Raw genomic sequence first — 18,664 nt, 5'->3', positions numbered from 1 at the left:
AGCTTGCAGCTATTCATATTAAGCTTGTTTGGTAAATCGTTGGTGGGACAATCATGCAACCTTTTAACTCAAGTTAATTATCTCTTAATTGGCACTTATCTCAAGGCTATTCTGAAGTGAGCCTTTATTAACTTATTGTACTCCTTGGGAGAGAGGCTGTGTGAATAATATATTAATGTGAGGGTAGCTGCTGAGGGGGAAATCAGGGGAAATTATTGGCTTGATGGTGCCTATAGCTCTTGCTGTTTTCTATCTATCATTGCTCAACCTACCTCTGAGCATAAGTAAAAGAGAGGATGAGAGGAATCAAAGCAGCCCTAAACTGGCCAGGTTCACTTTCCTGTGATTGGTCACCTTGCGTCAGGTGACCTTACCCCTTCCCTTTGCGGAAATTCCTTTCAGAGTCTCCTTCAGGTAAAGGGTGGTGGTGGAACAAATTCATCCCTGCTCATGGCAGGAATGCTATTCTCCTGTATACTATGATAACCTGAAACCAACCTTTTTCCAACTGTGGTCCCCTTTCGACCTTGTTTCCTTCCTATGCCCCCCATGGGTGTAGCCAAGGGGGGCAGCTGCCGCCCATAAGTAAAAACCAATACAAATCAGTACATATTTAAGTTTCTGCCCCCCGTAACAAAAGCCTGCTCCGTAACAAAAATCCTGGCTATGCTTACGTACCCTCCCCCATCCTACCTGTAGGAAGGTAGCTATTTAAATATTCTGTTTGAAATAGAACATGTTTTATTTATAATTTTTATAATTTATACAAAATACAACAGCATAAAATTATAGGAACAGAATGAAATATTGCTGAAACAGGAAAACATAGAATCATGGAGCTGGAAAAGACCCAATGGTCATCTTTCTAGTGCAACCCCCTGCAATGTAGCAAACTCATCTAAAGCATCCATGACAGATGGCCATCTAACCTCTCCTTAGAAGCCTCCAAGGAAGGAGAGTCCAGAACCTCCCGAGGGAGATCCGTCTTTTAGTATGGACTTGATATCCCGTCTTTCACTCCCCTTAAGGAATCTCAAAGTGGCTAACAATCTCCTTTTCCTTCCTCCCCCACAACAAACACTCTGTGAGGTAAGTGAGGCTGAGAGACATCAGAGAAGTGTGCTTAGCCCAAGGTCACCCAGCAGCTGCATGTGGAGGAGTGGGGGAGTGAACCCGGTTCACCAGATTATGAGACAACCGCTCTTAACCACTACACCACGCAGGCTCTTCCATGTATTATAAAAAGTAAACATATATATCTTCCATGTATTATAAAAAGTAAACAACACTTATTTGACCTGGAAACCTACAGATGCAGTCCAAAAGGCTCACAGGGAGTTCTGTATATATAGGAGAATTTTAAAAAGCAGGTGGTCCTCACTAACCTGGTGCAAAAAGGTCTTGTCATCCAGAGGAGCCCTGGCTGCCTAGATAAAACACCATAGCCCCACACACCGTTACCTGGAAGTAAGGCCCACTGAACTCAGTGCGGCTTTCTTCTGAGTAGACACTTTGTTATTTACTAGATGCAAGTCAGCAGCACCAGACAACCCCGCTTGGCTAGGCGCTGGGGTGGATTTCACCCTGCACCTTGCAGAGTCAGACCCAGGTTGCCACTGGGCAGCAGCAACAAGCAGCTCTGGCTCGCCCAGCCCTACCCATTGCCACCCCCCCACTGCACTTAGCTGACCTGGAGGTTCTGGATCATGGCCTCTACTGGTCAAAATGGGAGCCTCAGTGATTGCCCTCTCCTGCCAGAAATGCGCTAGGCCCTGGTGGGCCACCCCCTTACCTGCTTGTGATTGGCCAAATGGCTAGCCAGCCAATCAGGATTTTTTTTATTTTAAAAAATGATCTCCCCCTTCACTTCTCACTACCCTCTGTGGGCCCCTAGCCTCATAATGTGGCCCTCTATTTACACAATTTTCATCTGTGGCCCCCTTGGAATATCCTGGGCTCCCCTCTTGGATAACACTGGTTTATGTTTTGCTTTGCAACCCACAATGGAGGAATATACAGATTTATTCTGTTGCTTTATGTGGGTGGTTCCTGCAACATATTTCCATAATGTTGAGGTGTCTCCCAGTCTTTTAGTTCATGTTAACCTTTCTCCTTGGGTGTACTACAATACAAAATTCTAAATACCTGGACTTTATTCAATCTATGAAGAAAGAGTGGGCATTTATGCAGGGCAGGAAAACACATACTCAAATTTGGATTTTTTATGGACATACTATCATTGGAAATGGAGACACAATGTTGCAGAATATATTGTAATGGCTCTGCTGTGTTAATGGGAGGAGTTTAAGTGAAATAAATCCAGGACTAGGCACATATCCAAATGAAATATTAGTGTAGCATAGAAGCTAAGGCTGCAATCCTATGCATACATACCAGGAAGTCAAAACTAGTGAATTCAAAACTTCTAAGTAGACACACCCTAAGACAAACCGTGAATTCCTTGGTTTGAATGCCCTGCTGTGAACTCACTAGAGGATATTAGGGAAGCCAGACTTAGCTCAGTTCTTCCACCCCACCTTGTATCTGTAAAAAGGGGGTCATAATACTGAAATGTAATTAGACCATTACGACAAAATGTTGCATGTGGAGTGTTTTGAATAAGCGGCATTTAAATACTACGATATCATAATCACAATCATATACCGAGATCTTTTATATATAGCACCATTCAAAAATATAATATGACACAGTGATTGTACTGGATGCAGCTCATATAAGTCTCAGACCAAACTGATTTTATTTGTGCTTTGGAATGAAAACCACCACCACCACCTCAGTTATACTATAATTGTATAACAACAAAAGGAAGTACATACGGGGTTGAGAAGGATGGTAAGAAACAGTTCACCTCCTCGTATACTTTTGTCTAGTTCTTGAGGCCCTCCAGGATATTCTTTGTAGAAAATTGTGTGGGTGAAAAGTCCACACGTCTGTCGAGGGAGCACCTGAAAATAAAGACAAAAAAGATCTATATGTGTATGTGTGTGTTTCCTCCATGTCCTAGATCCCCTGATAATTGAAGGTTTGCTATTATGTCATAGATTTATTTTTTCTGATCTAAGAAAAGGCCAGCTCCAGCTGAGGGGAAGGAGGTATTAATTGCATTAAAAACTCTCCCTAATTAATTCACTTCAATTCTGGGCCTAATCTTTAAGCACAAAATTTCATGGGATCTAATATTTATTTGACTAAATCAGTTAGTTTAATAGATGCAAAAGCTTTTGATCAACTAAAATGGTGCCAGGGACTAAACAGACACTGTATATCATTTTTCATGTTAATTATTTTTACTATAAATACTTATATAAACTGCAGCTACTGAGTGCAGTCTTAGAGGATATCTTCCACTTTGTCTCTTGTGCAGGTAGAAACACCTAATATGGAACCTGCTACAACACATATATGTATATTAAAGAAGCAAACAAACCCTATAACTCTCTGTTACTTACACAAAGGGGCAAATGTGGTGAGTAGTTGTGTGGAACTTGCAACCCCTTTCACCATGCTTCTTGTCTTCATACAACTAACACCTGTACAGGGCTTGTGTGGAAAGAAGGCTTTGGGGATTGTTGTTTTTCTTAACCATCAAGTGGCATATAAATATTATGAAACAAATAAGTAAGTAAGTAAGTAAGTAAGTAAGTAAGTAAGTAAGTAAGTAAAGCCCAGCTGGATTAGACCAATGGTCCATTTAGTCCATTCTATTTTCATACATTGTCAAGTCAGATGCCTATGGAGATGAAGGCAATAACCTTCCATTGTTGGTCCTAAGCAGCTGGGATTCAGTGGCATATTGCTTCTGATCTTGGTGTCTCCATATAGCTAACATGGTTAGTAACCATGCATTTGCCCAAATCCCCTTTCAAAGCCATCTAAACTAGTGATCACTACCACATATTGTCATCATCCCCTTGTTGATATTCAGAGTATGTACATTACAGCATGGTCTGAATCACCCTGGTCTCCAGTAATACATGGTGTTAGTGACACCATAGAGTACGTAGATGCCCTGAGCATCCTCACAAGTAGCTATTTGTATTTCCATCTTCCAATGTATGTAGTTCTTTTTCAACACAAAGAAACCTCTGGCCATAACTGCTTCCGTAAACAGCGCAGATAGTGTAGCTATAAATGGTTTTTCATGAAAAGGTAATCCTCTTTACTTCTGCAGAAAGGTTTGAAACCACTTCTTTAAGTCAAAACTTTCAACCACAGAAGCATTCTGGGAACTGCAATAGTGTGTTTGTTTCTGTGGCTCCAACTTTCTCCATTTCAGAAACCAATAAAGGGCTCAAAATAAATGTTGGTAATCACGTTACCTGTTTCATAGTGAGATCCAGAAAAAAAACTACCCTTAATTAAACATATTGAGCCATATTTCCTACTGGTATAGTACTGATGGCATGTAATTAGTGTTTCTGATTTCCATCTACCTAAAATTTCCTTGATGTTTCATTTGGAGATAATGTTTATCTGTGGTTTCCTCCCTCTCTTTCTCCAATCTGTTCTTGCTAGTTTGGTTAGTACAGCTGCCAGCTAGCCAGAGCCCTTTTTCCTCAGTGATGGGCCAAGTTAATCTAGGTAAACATGACCTAGGACCAACAGCTTTTACCTCATGCCATGACATTCAGTGGAAAATTTAAACAGCTGTCCTCTCTGTAGCTTGGCTGGGAATTGCTTCATTTTTATGCAATGGTGACTGTTGCTTGAACCCTGTCACAGCACACTGGCGGGAGAAATATGCAGCCCATCTGAGCTTGTTGACAACATGGATAAAGTATGTTGTTATCCTATACAGAAGGGCAGCCAGAGGAATAGCTCTGAGGTATAATCATGCTCCCTGTCTGAATGCTCCCTTTCTTTCCAAAGCATGATCCAGAGGCATTTAAAATCTTATGCAAAATAAATCAGTAATTTTGCCTATAGTCAAACCTCTGTAAACTGAAGGATTATTATTTTTTGTACTTATTAATTAAAGAAATTTGTAGGTTGAATATTCTTTTCAAGTGCCCCCCCCCCCCCCCAGTTTCTAGTGAAAGCACGGAAGGGAACTGAACCACCAGCTGGGATTGCAAAATGTACAATTCAAGTGTGGCAGTTTCTTAAAGTTCTCTGTCACTGGCGGTTTTTAAAGACCACTTTTAAAACTCCATGCAATGTGAATAATAGCATTGCTTTAGCCATTTTTGCCAAGATACGATTATGAAGTAATGGAAATGCAATGTACCATGATGCCATTGTGGATGAAGCCCCGCCTGTACCGTGCAGGTTTCAGATGAGGGTACTCTTCAGTGCTGGTGACTTTAATACCCCAGACTTTCTTCCAGGCTTCATAAAGCTGAATATGAACAGGGTAGACGCCAGAATGGTGTGGAGCCACTGCATAGCCCATGTCAGTTGGAATACCATGTTCCTGGGGGCGAAAAACAAAGAACACTACTCCTTGTAGGACAATACTATAAAATGTCAACAAGTTTATCATTAGAGGAAGCAGTGGTCAATGATGTGTAAGTATTCATTCCAAACTGCACCACTTTGGGGAGAAATATCACCTGTCTCTTACCCTACTTATTTTTGTCTATCATTTCCCAATCATTTGCTAGTCGGTGTGTTTTCCACATATAAGGAAGGTTCTATAGCAGGAGGACTGAGCAGAGGCAGAAGGGTCAACCAGGGGATCCACAGCTGCTTGACAGACTTTGTTGCAAGCCTCTCTAGCCTGGAAGCAGCAACAGATGTCACATCAAATGATTCATCAATGCTGCCTTGCAAGCCACTCTCCAGTTTTGCTAGTACAATATCTACAGCTTGCTCCCACACCCAGAAAAAAGACTTAGGTGGTAAATAAGGCTATATTTATTGGAAAAACAACTTTTTATCATAATCCAATTAAAAATAATAAAATAAAATAAAAAACAGCCAAATTACAATCCAAATTATTAATTATTAATTTTTTGGGCTTCCCATATTCTGGACCTCTGAAGTATATCTCCAATATTTTCATTTCTGCTTTCATCTTGTTGTTCTCATATTTTCCACATTCCGATCTTAATGCTGGCTGTGCGATTCTCAATCATGTCAGAGATCATATGTCCTTTCATCCATTGGGTATAGTTTTATTTGTGTATATATATATATATATTCAACTGTCAATTTGCCAGCGCAGATTTTCCTGACTTCATTCCAATCTGGACTGATTTGATAGATTTGTTAATTGGATGTTCTTATTGGGAAACTAATAAAAATTATTTATAAAAAAAAGAAAAGAAAGGAAAATAACTTTTTAGAGGGTCTCCTGATAGCTAACCAACTAAGTGAGGGCAGGGGGATCAATGATGGCATGAGAGAGAAGCATTCTTCACCCTTCTGGGCATGAAAGCCAGCAGGTTATTTGCTCCCTGGCCAAGGACCGGGAGAAAAGTCTTTCTCTTTTCTAAGACAGTTTTGGGTAATTGAAGCCCAACCTGCACACCTGGTGCATCATTATTTCGGGTAAAAACATGCCTGAAAATTGCTATAAGAGCATGTCAAATGCATGGTATAGAAGTGACCTATGCAACCATAAATCTCACAGTGCAAATTGTTCTGAAAACCCCAGGGAAGAATTTGGTGTAACTTGAAAGCTTGGTCTCTTGCTCCTTTCAAGAACTAGCTCAATGCACTGTAGAGGATTTTTCTTCTATGACTTTCCCCCTCCTTCACCTTTTCTTGATTCCTATCCTGGGCTCCTGCTCTTGAGCTCACAACTTCACTGCTGACTCACTTCCCCTTGTTAAAAATAATTTTTTAAACCCCCAGGGTTCTGATGTGAAAAAGGGTCCAGCCTTGTAGGCATAGCCTTGGGGAATAGCTTCATCAACACCTACCGGGGTTTGATAACCTGCACCTTGTTTCAGGGCTTGCCCCGAGGCAGCAAGATTGTCATGTCTAATTTAAGGCAAGCTGTTTTGCCAGAGGCAGATGCATCATGTCCGAGTCCAACTTGCTTCTTTAGAATTCATTTATCAAATTGCATCTGCATGGGGCTTAAGGCTTAACTGCCTTGGCCAACTGAATACCCCATGCTCTAATTGGCATCCAGTTGACTTTAGTGTTCCAGAATTACTGTTCTGTGTTTAAAAAACAACAACGTGTATAACCATATCCTATGATCAAATAATTGTTGCACCCTGTTATTTGGCCAAGCAGACAACATGATTTACTGGACTGTTTCTTTCTTCATTTGAAATGCCAATAAAAATGCATAAGACAAAAAATCAGTAGGGCCCTTGCCAAGCAGCAAAGGTGTTAATTATTATCATCCTTGGAAATGTCAACTAAAGTAGCTGTTAGGTTTTTTTAGTTTAAGACACACTGGAGGAAATTTACAAGGGTAGGGAAATGTTCCCCAAAACTGAATGAACAAACAAAACAGCTCTATGTCTATATTAGATTGATAAGTGAGAAGGATAAAATCAAAGAAAGTGGACAGAAGCTAACATGTTATTGAAAGGAAATTTAATATCCTTCTCTTCTTAGTTGCTGGAGATGAAATTTAATATGTAATAAATCGGTGGCCTTTTTCTGAAAAAACAAAACAAAAACAAGGCTATATTCCATATTGAAAATGTAAAGTGAACAAGGGATCTTTGATCTTGATCACTATAAAATATTGGAATGTTTACATAAGGTTGAGTGATCCATTCAAGCATCAGTAAATTCTGATACTGTACATTTCATTGCTTCTGTCAAAATGCCAAAATTAGTCATCTCCTGTTTTCACAAGTTCTAGAAGTGCAATATGTGCCCTTGCAAAGTGAATTATTTACTCTTAACACTTCTGGCTTTAGACTTGGCATCTGTAGAAAATGTAAAGGGTTTCCCTATTAAATGTGGATATTCTTACTAAAAGTAAAATGATACTGGTTGTTTCACTTCAATACTCTTTGCACTTCAGTACATTAGTTTGAATGCTTAAATGAGCACCTTTCAAACTCGCAGTTCTGCTAGGCACATTCCTTGCATCAAAGGCTTTACCAAATGCTTTCTGAATGAAGATGATGACAGAGAACAATGGAGGAGTTGGGATAGCTCAGTTGGTAGATCATGAGACTCTTACGCTCAGGGTAAGGCAAAAGGTTCCTGCATTGAAGGAAGGTGGACTCTACAATTCTATGATTCATGTAACTTCTTAGTAATGTATAGAGATGTTACTTTCTATGGAGCAAGGCCAAATCAGAGACAATGGTAAATATAAGAATAAGGTAAAGGTAAAGGATGCCTGGACAGTTAAGTCCAGTCAAAGGCAACTATGGGTTGCGGAGCTCATCTCTCTTTCAGGCTGAGGGAGCCAGCGTTTGTCCACAGACAGCTTTCTGGGTCATGTGGTCAGCATGACTAAACTGCTTCTGGCGCAACGGAACACCGTGATGAGCTCACGGAAACGCTGTTTACCTTCTCGCCACAGTGATACCAATTTATCTACTTGCACTAGTGTGCTTTCGAACTGCTAGGTTGGCAGAAGCTGGAGCAACGGGAGCTCACACCATCATGCGGATTCGAACCACTGACCTTCCGATCAGCAAGCCCAAGAGGCTCAGTGGTTTAGACCATAGCACCACCTGCTTCCGTTACAGTACTATAAGTACTATATGCCTGTTGACGTATTTGCAGCAAATTTGTTGGGTGTGATTTAGAACAATGATGACAACACCCCCGACACATTAAAGTCAATCACATATTTGATATCATGTCTAGTTTGGAGGATCTGTAACCCAGAGAAAGTGCATCCAAAAAGAAGCCTTGGACAGCTTGAGCTTCAGCACCTGCTTGGGTAAATTGAGTGCTGAACACTAGCTGAAAAATTATAAAAGAACCTGCTTCTTGAACATATGATCTCGACAGATCATAATAAAACCCAATTGGGTTTTACTGCCTGCATACATGCCTCAAGTAAAAAGATAGGGACTTAAAAAAACACAAAAAAACCTACAGCTGTAATGTCTGGGAGTGGCCTGAATTGAAATACCCCAGGGAGGGAGCTGCCCCAAAAGCCCCATGTATTTATGACCCTGAAACAGACACCTGTCTGTTTTAACATAGAAAATCCAATGTTTCTAACAGTCTGAGAAAGAAAATAGTTTTGTCCTCTGTTGGCATAGCAAGGCTAGATGAAGAAGCGATCCCTGCTGAATTGCTTTCAGTTTTGTCAAAAGCAGAGAGGTGATATGTTGGCTCTCAGCATTTTCTAAGCTGTCACCTTGCTGAATTAAAAGATTTGCATAAGCTCTTATCTACTTTTAGCACTGGAATGTGTTTTTTCTAGTATTGTTCAGGCAGGCTGAGACTTCCCCTAGGAGATTACTTTTTTTACTGTGTCAGCTTAATGCATTATTTTATTTTTGTAAAGTTTCAATCCCCCACCCCCATTTTGAACCTATCAACAACCCTTCCAGTTTTCAGTATTTCAAAGTATTACATGTTATCCTGCTGTGTGCAATTGAGGACTACAGCTTTAATGATTGTGTGGCTTGTGAATATTCTGGCCACAATCCACTGAAATCAATGGGGATGAGGTAGGGAGCTCTGATATTCATGGAGCTGTGTTGTATTATGCCTGGCTGGAAGAAAGAGCTTAAGGTGCATTTTGGAAAGGGAGCCAAGAACCACAATGAGAGTATGTGGTATGGCTCGTGTTATCTAAGGGTGGAAGTGAGATTTGGGCCTTATTGGGCTTTAATTTCCCCCAAAAAAATGTGTGTGTGTGTGAAGGTCCTCTGAGCCTCCTGATATATCCCTCTTGTCGATAGCAGTGTCTAAGTTTACTATTAGTATATAGGATACATTGCTCTGCACTGCAGCTGGATCAAATTTAGCAGTAGCCTAGTGCTAAAAAGGGACGTGGGTGGCGCTGTGGGTTAAACCACAGAGCCTAGGACTTGCCAATCAGAAGGTCGGTGGTTCGAATCCCCGTGACAGGGTAAGCTCCCATTGCTCGGTCCCTGCTCCTGCCAACCTAGCAGCTCAAAAGCACGTCAAAGTGCAAGTAGATAAATAGGTACCGCTCCGGCAGGAAGGTAAACGGCATTTCCGTGCGCTGCTCTGGCTTGCCAGAAGCGCCTTAGTCATGCTGGCCACATAACCCGGAAGCTGTACGCCGGCTCCCTCGGCCAGTAAAGCAAGATGAGCGCCGCAACCCCAGAGTTGCTCACGACCGTACCTAATGGTCAGGGGTCCCTTTACCTTTTAGTGCTAAAAAGGGATGCACAGCAAAGCTACAGCCTTTCCTTTGTGTGGCATGACCAGTTTCCCAATGTTAAGGTAAGGAGACTGAGAACTATGCTGATGTGAAAAACACTATAAAAATGTTTATGTGTATGTAGTATCAGCATGTTGTCTCAAAAAGGCATCTGCAAGTCCAGGTAGAGTTGCATGAATATATTTTGATTGATGTAGACAGTTCATTTCCTTCCATTATTGCATTCTCACACTCGCCTCCCTTCTGGTTTTGACGGTGGCTGAGGTTATTGAGAAGGCAACACTCGGCAGAAAAGAAAGGCTGTAACTAAGGCTGAAAAAGCTTCTGACAGTGATGTAAGTGTAAATATTATTTTGCTTCTATGCTGAATTTTATCACCCACCCACCCCAAACAAGTGGGCCACTTATGATTACACTGTATGTGCCAGAAACATCTTCCCTTCATCCAGCTTGGATGGTAGTTTTGGTATAAATAGCAACATCACATCTTGACAACTTTTCTTAGAAATGGTGCATTTATAGAAGGCTTATAGAAGCATGCAATTCAGCTTCCCCCGTCCTAACAAATTGACGTCCGTTTCAATATTTAGAGAAATGTAAGAACAGTTATCATTTTACTGAAATCTTACTGATGGGCTGAATAATTACATAATGCTTCAGAATATTGACTACACTCTGAAAATGATAGATACAATTTCTGATTCTGCTCTTGGGGAGGACATGGAACTCTTTCCTAGTTGGGATTTTGCCTCAGCAGCTTGTTATCTGGTGCCTCAGGTACAAAATAAACCAATATATTGGCATTTGTGTATTTGGAACAGAAGGACTGGAAATATTTAAATTTTCCATGTTCCATCATGTAGGGACTGCCTTATAAGAAGCCAGACCATTGGTCCATCCAGCTCAGAATCATTTGCATTAACTCACAGCTGCTCTCAAAGCTTTTAGACAGGAGTTTCCCCCAGCCCTATCATGAACTTAGGACCACCCTACATAAAGCAAGTGCTATACTGAACTATGGACTTTCCTTGGCCAATGCAGTGAGGCATGAGTCTCCATGTCAAAGCATGTCTGTTAACATGGAATAGTTGTTTTGGAATGAAGTGGTGGTAGGTAGGTGGGGGTGGGTAAAAATGACTTTTTCAGCATCACCACCAAATCAAGATTCTCTGGATGCTTATGGGGAAGGCATGAGTGCTTATTATTATTTATTTCAAATATTTAAATTGTTTATATCCCACTTTTAAGAAGGTAATGATCAAAGCTGCTTACAGTGAATAAAATGTAGAAAAAATGCAGCATAAGAACAGAGTAAAAACAGATGATTTGGACCAGGGGTCCTCAAACTATGGCCCGCAGGCTAGATTCAGCCCATCAGGGCCGTAAACCCGCCCCACCCCCATGAGCCCACCCCTGCCAGTGGTTCCACTCTACTCACTCGTATCTCTAGTTATCTGCATGTCTACTTTCGGACTGGGCATTTTCCAAAGTTGGGCCGGAAGTGCCCTTGAAGGGGCGATCCTTCCTGCGCCTCTCTCTCTGGTCCTCCCAGGCTTTCTCCCCGCTGCTGTGAGGGCCTTTCCATGTCTCTCTATGGCGGTGGTGGTGCTGCGCAGCCTGGTAGACCCTGTCCGCAGGACCTGCCCGTGGCCATGGGGCTGCTGGTGGCCCTGGCCGATGGGCAGTAGGCCGTGGTGGCGATTGTGGCCGCAGTGGGAGGCCCTCTGGTGCTGGCTGTCCACCTGGCGGGGTCTGAGGAGCAACTGCTGCTGCTGTGCGCTGCACTGCTGGAGGCCGAGGCGGCCTTGGGGCCAGAGCTGTGGCTGGGCCGGGCCTTCCTGAGGCAGCTGGGCCTGGCGGGGGGAGGCATGTGTGGGTCTGGCCCGTGAGGATGGCGTCGTTGCTAGACTGGGTGTTACTAGTGTCAGCAGGGGCAAGGCAAGCTCCGTGACTTGCGGCCGCCTTGGGCTCCAGCGTCCTGGTGCGGCATGGGGAGACTCGGGGCTGCTGATGCTGGAGGCCCTAGTGAACCTGTAAGGGCTGCTGGGCACTGGCATCCGCTTGGCTGTGACTGAACTGAGGGGCAGCGGTGGTGGTGGTGGGGAAAGCTGGGACCAGAGCGGGGGGCTGCTGCCGCTGCCGGTATCTGCGTAGACACACGGCAGGGAGTGGCTGGTGAAGGTGGAGTGGGGCCACGCCGCCTTGTGGGGAGGTGAGGACAGTGAGATCCTGTGGGTGACACCCAGCGGCCTGCACAGCCTGGACCTCTTCCACGGGGCGTGGGTGTCCATGTTGAACCCTCAACCCCCGGCGGTACTTCTCCCTCACTGAGGACAGGCGCCGCTGAGGAGGAGGAGGACACCTTTCCGCACAAGAGGGCGCTGCTCCCTGCTACCCTGGCCTTCAACCTGTCCTGTGACCCTCTGGAAGGGCACTCCTTAAAATCCAGGTGAGTGGCACCTGTGCAGAATGAGGCACCCAGCTGGGAAAACAGGTGCTGAGCTGTGGGAAGCTGCCTCACACCATGCAGGGAAGTTTTCAAACTACCACGGTTCTGTCTGCTGGCACTGGGAGTGTCTCCCAGATGTTTCAGCAGGCAAAGCTACCGGCTATAGGCTTTTTACCAAATGTATGCCCACCTCACATATCTGGGAACTGAAGGAGGGAACTGAAGGAGGGAGAGTAATGCCCCTAAATCTGGCTAATGCCACCCCCCCCCCCGCGGGGCAAGGGTAAAGTTATCCAACTTTGGTGTGGCTTTTAAATATTGTATTTCTCCTGTTTTTTGTGCACTACAAAAATGTGCAGTGTGCATAGCAATTCGTTCATATTTTTTTCAAACTATAGTCTGGCCCTCAACAGTGTCTGAGGGACAGTGAAGTGGCCCCCTGTCTAAAAAGTTTGAGGACCCTTGATTTAGACCTACTAAAATCATGGATCTTATCATTACCTCAAGGATGATAACTATAAAATAAGCAATGTGGATCTGCTCTTAAAGATATTTGAAAAAGTAGAGGTTACTCACTAGTGCAAATTCCTTGTTGAGGATCATCTGTTCTACCAGGGATGACTCGTTGTGGAAGAGATGAGGTTGCATGTGGCTCCACATGTGAGGAAACCACCAGAACTCATCCACAGAACTCAACAATAGATCATCACCTTCATCTTCTTCAATGGTTCCTACAAAATGAATAATATTATCTTCTGGTGTGGACATGAACAGCTTTTTCCAGGTTGACGATGGTTGATACTGGAGTTTATGTAACTTCATTTTTAATAAATGTTCATATCATGTTTATAAAAGGCAACATCAAAGAAGAATGGTTACCTGTGGAGGATTCCATGCACTGAGCATCACATATTAACTGGGTGTCTGGAAACATTAACACAGTATGGATTCATGGCCCATAGGTATGTAGTGATAGTACGCTGATGTTGCACATCCATATGCCATAAGTACATCATTATCCCAAGAGCTTTGAACTCAGAACAGCTAATTTTTTAAAAAAAGAACCAATGTACTGTTTACACTGGACACGAATATAAAAACCTGAAGATTTGCATTGTTACAGTCTACCAGCATAGCTGAAGACTGAGCTGTCATAATCAATGCAAAATCCAGTTAGATCAGTTGGACATCCTGCTATTATCATAACTACGGCTGGTGGAAATGCATGAAGGGATTTCTTTGTTGCACAGCCTAGGATGTAATCCATTTCGTCTCCACCCTGACGATCCCCCCCCCAGCAGACAGCAGTGGAGGCCAGTTCATTAGGTGAATGGGGCACTGTTTCACCAATTGGAGTCTGCCCTCAGACAGCATCCACCTGCTGTGGTTTACTGCCAATCATGAGGTGGCTCTGCCTGCCATTGGCTCTGGTTCCGCCTACTGCTGGCCTCTATGCTTTCTGCTACACCAGTCCCAATGGGCACACAGAGGTTAGGAATCAGAAAGTCTCTAGTTCAAATCTTCCATCTGCTTTGAACGCACAGGGTTGCCTTCGGCAAGCTCCACTCCCTCAGGGCTCTTCCAGACTTTGCTTGTCCTGTGCCTAGAAAGCAAGGATCCAAGCTTGTCCCATGCTTTCTGAGCAGTTTCCCCCCTCACAAACTTGCTCTTTACCACTGAACTAGAACAAATATCATTCCGTGGAAAACCCATTTGATGTTTGCTCCAATTCAGTGGTAAAGAGCGGCTTTTCCTGAGGAAAAGTGGCAGGAAAGTAATCAGTCTCCCCACCTGCAATATGGGAGATAATAACACTAACTTAATTTATGGTTTTGGGGCTGCTTTAAGGATTACAACTAGGTAATACCAGTCATGGGATTGTTGTCTTTCACATGACGGAATTCTAACAATACCTATGTAGCCCTTGAACACCTGAAAGCACTATACAAATGCTTACTGATGTTGTTATTGCTGGCTGATACTGGATTTTTCTATGGCTACTGTCCCATTGTTATTCTAGTATGTCAGTTAGGCTTCCTGTTCATGCATCTTTGCTTGTCTTTTTGTTGTGTTTATTGATTAAACTATGATATAAGCCGACTCAAGGAATTTTAGCTGCAACAGAAAGGTGGGATAGAAATGTTTTTATAAATGTCAGCCATGATGAATGCTGTCTCTTCTCTTTTAAGGGCTAGAATACCAAGAGAAAATGTTCAAAAGTTCACATTTTTCATGGATAACGCATGAAGCTTGGAGAGTGATGGTTTCTTTGAGTAGTGGTGATATGCATCAGTGCAGAAGCAACAATTAAACTCTATTAAAGCTGCTTCTTTCACAGGTTTATCACCCAAGCAATTCCTTTTTAAACTGCAATGCTGGCATAAATATTGTTATCTAGGTTCAGTAGTGCTGGCAGCATGTGTTCCTCTTATTGTACTAAAAGCCTGTGGTCCTCCAGGTCTGTGTTCAGTTCTGAAACTGGGAATGTAAGTGCATGGTTGGATCAGACCAAAGAGCAATCTAGTCTAGCATCCTACTTCCCACAGTGGCTAACATAATGCCTCTAAGAAGTTCACAAGCAGGACATCTTGACAATGACCTACTCCAGCCTTTGGCCATCCTCCATGCATCACTGCTGGCTGGCATGGGATGTTGTGAGCTTTCAAACAGGAGCACTCACTCATTTTCAAATGGACATAAGCAAGATCAATGAAAGCACGACCTCCTGCTCACAACCTGCTGGCCTCATTCCTATAGATATCACTCCCAGCTGTCCCTCCCCCAAGGGCTTTGGGGTACACAAAGGAGGTGGAAAGCACTTCCTTCAAGACCCTGACTGAGCATGTTTTGTTGTTGGGGATAGTATGCTTATGTATCCCTAAATACAGAATTGGAAAGCAGTGTGCAATAGCTATGTGGAGGTCTTATAACTGTGATAGTATTATAAACCTTCTGACAGATTCACAATTCTGTCTTCCTTTCTGGAACCCTGTCAACTCGACTTTAGGGATGGAGAAGCGAATTGTGCATTAAGGAAGAAGTCAATAAGGCATAGCAGTTTCAATGTGCTAATAAAACATGTTGAGCATCTTACATTAAAAGCCTCCTTGGGTAAACAAGCCACATTTACGGTAATTAAAGAATACCTCTCCATGTTTTATTTATAATGAGTCAATAAAGTGTATCTTTGCATGGAGAATACTTTGACATGCTGCCTCTAAGCTGAAGTGACAAAAAACAATGCTAACTTTTAAAGTGGGATGTGCTTTGGATCTAGGACGCCTGGCATATGCACCACAGCAGGTCTCTTAATGGAAGGCACTGACGTGCCTCAACTCCTTGAGTTGCTTCATGGTCTTTGAGTGAGCCTTTTAAACTGCTGGGGAATACATAGTTGTAGGCACATGCATACCATCTCAGTCTTGGAATAGTCACAAATTCAATATTGATAATGTTTGAGTCAAGTGGGAAATAGAAAGCATTAACAGTCGGTATGTGATACAAATTTTATCAGTGAATTCCCAAAAGGCATTCAAGACAGACAGGAGGAACAAAAAGAAAATAAGTCAGAATCAGCAACAGTAGGGGCAAAATCTTTCTCATTAGGAAAGTGAACAGCACTGGAAATACAAGGTCTTTCCAGTGTTTATATTGGCATGAAACATTTCAAATGTGGATGTACTTAGAGAGGTTGGTAAAGTGACCTCTTCCTTCACCAACTCCTCCAAGTACACTCACATTTGAAATGTTTCATGCTGATATAAATGATGGGAAGAACTTGTATTCTCTTCCTTCTTGTAGGAAGGATATTACTTTAACCAAAGAGTGATGATTGCAAAGCATTTATCTATTCTGCAACAATTTATGAGATGACTGAGACACTTCTAAGGGATGGTCAGTAGTCTTAGACATCTTCAATTTCTTACAGCTTGTTCAGGTTTTGCAGGAAATCATGCCCTTTGACCTGGAAGGAACCCCTTTAACCTGAGTATTACTCCAAGGCTGTGAGGAACTTTAGCTATCCTTAAAAGGAGTCTTCTATTGCTCATCATGTTACAGGGAAGAGCCCAGCACTTTGGGGGGGGGGGGGCGAGCGCCTTCCAGGATTAAGTGATGTGATTCTGTGAGCATGGCTCAAATTGAACTTTGCTCTTCTTCACTTGGTTTGAGCCAGAAAGTGCTTCCGCTCATGCAAGGCAATGCATTATTTATTTTTTGCCAGTTCCCCTTACCTGTAGCTTCCCCCCTTGTGATATTGCATAGTGCTCCAGGAACAAATTTTTAGGGGGCACAAAGACTTTGGTGGATAGTAAAGGTACCCCTGCCCGTATGGGCCAGTCGTGTCCGACTCTAGGGTTGTGCGCCCATCTCACTTAAGAGGCCGGGGGCCAGCGCTGTCCGGAGACACTTCCGGGTCACGTGGCCAGCGTGACGAAGCTGCTCTGGCGAGCCAGCACCAGCGCAGCGCACGGAAACACCGTTTACCTTCCCGCTATAAAGCGGTACCTATTTATCTACTTGCACTTAAGAGTGCTTTCGAACTGCTAGGTGGGCAGGAGCTGGGACCGAACAACGGGAGCTCACCCCGCCGCGGGGATTCGAACCGCCGACCATACGATCAGCAAGTCCTAGGTGCTGAGGTTTTACCCACAGCGCCACCCGCGTCCCAATCTGGTGGATAGAGGAGACAGTAAAAAACAGGTGCTCTGTGTTGTGCAACCATAAGTGCTTTCTGCTAATGCACAGTCACCATTGGAGAAAACCTATTCTATTGTGTATTGTTATGGGACTGGGAGTTGGGCTGGACAGCCTCTCAGAATCCCTTCCAACTCAGTGAGTTTTGATCTAAGATTTCCCTGAATAGGTTCTCTGTCGGTGTAGGTTGCCTGACACATCCCTGATAAGAGTCTTGGAGTCTTATTAATAGTCCTGGTAAAATTGCCCAGTACCTTCTCTTTGTTAGGGAAATTAGCTGGTGGCTCTTTATAGCTGGCCTTAACAACAGTTGAGGAACTGACCAGGGACTGTTCTGGGAGAGATAGACATTTTAGAAAAGAGAACATGTCCGCCTTCAGCCACCTCCTTCCGCTTGCTGGAGATGATGTCAACAAGCTTTGCATGTGAATAAATTGTATTTTAGAGAAAGGTAGATGAAGAACAGGTAGAAAGCTGAACTGGCACTGGACATATGCTCTGGATGACTTCCATAGTTGCTTTTCTTTCTGCCCAGAGGTTTATTAGTTATTTGGTATGTATTTAGTATGCTGCGCCACTGAACTCCAAGCTTTCGTATCTTGAAGTCCCATTAGCTGGGACAGCTAGTTGTCAGGGATGATAGGAATTGGTTTTCCAGATGTTTCTGGACTACAGCTCCCATCATCACCTTGGCTGGTGAGAGGATGAAGGGCAGTATACAAATTTAAATAAGAATAAGAAAAGCAGCAGCAACTGTCCCTGGGGATCCGCAGCTCTAGAGTTGACATCACTACAGTAGCAATTACATGTCCTTGCAGAGTCTAGACAAGACGACCTGCCAGAAGTCTTGACAAGGAGACCTGCAAAAGTACAAATCCCTGGGCAGCCCATATTGCTTTCACAGCTTGGATAATAATCTTTGTTTTATTATTTGCCACTGGCTACTTTCATATATTCTCTCAGGTGGCATGCCAACCCGCTCTCTCATAAGTTGTTCTCTTCAGAACGAAACCTTTACTCGGCTGCCACATACACAAAATATCTTGCAGTGAGAGCTCATCCACAAGATAATCCCAAACTGCAGAAAATAGGCCACCCTGAATTCCCAGAGGATTTTGTCAATATGCATTCACCCCATAGACATCAGTATGCTTTTAGAAACTTGCCCGAGGCTGCAAAATTATTTGCACATAGAGTAAGGCGAGTATAGACATGGCACCATCAATGTAGCTAAACCATTTCTGTGCAGCATTCTGCAGGGC

At 43.2% G+C, this 18,664-nt stretch overlaps 1 protein-coding gene across 2 annotated transcripts in view; it reads right to left on the bottom strand.

Annotated features, from left to right (window-relative positions):
- NDST4 (N-deacetylase and N-sulfotransferase 4) overlaps positions 1-18,664 on the bottom strand; it is a 135,486-nt gene that overhangs the window by 46,594 nt on the left and 70,228 nt on the right. For both annotated transcript variants that reach the window (XM_081021932.1, XM_081021931.1), the window contains 3 exons: positions 13,284-13,438; positions 5,249-5,434; positions 2,838-2,966 (listed from right to left, as the gene is read on the bottom strand). In XM_081021932.1, coding sequence (XP_080878058.1) covers positions 2,838-2,966; positions 5,249-5,434; positions 13,284-13,438 — 470 coding nt within the window. The remainder of the gene's footprint in view (positions 1-2,837; positions 2,967-5,248; positions 5,435-13,283; positions 13,439-18,664) is intronic.

This window comes from Podarcis pityusensis (genome assembly GCF_964106645.2).
Source record: "Podarcis pityusensis genome assembly, chromosome: 9".
In the NCBI taxonomy this organism is placed as follows: domain Eukaryota; kingdom Metazoa; phylum Chordata; class Lepidosauria; order Squamata; family Lacertidae; genus Podarcis; species Podarcis pityusensis.
Note: the sequence above shows the minus strand (reverse complement) of the source record. Positions and strands in the feature narration are given on the sequence as shown.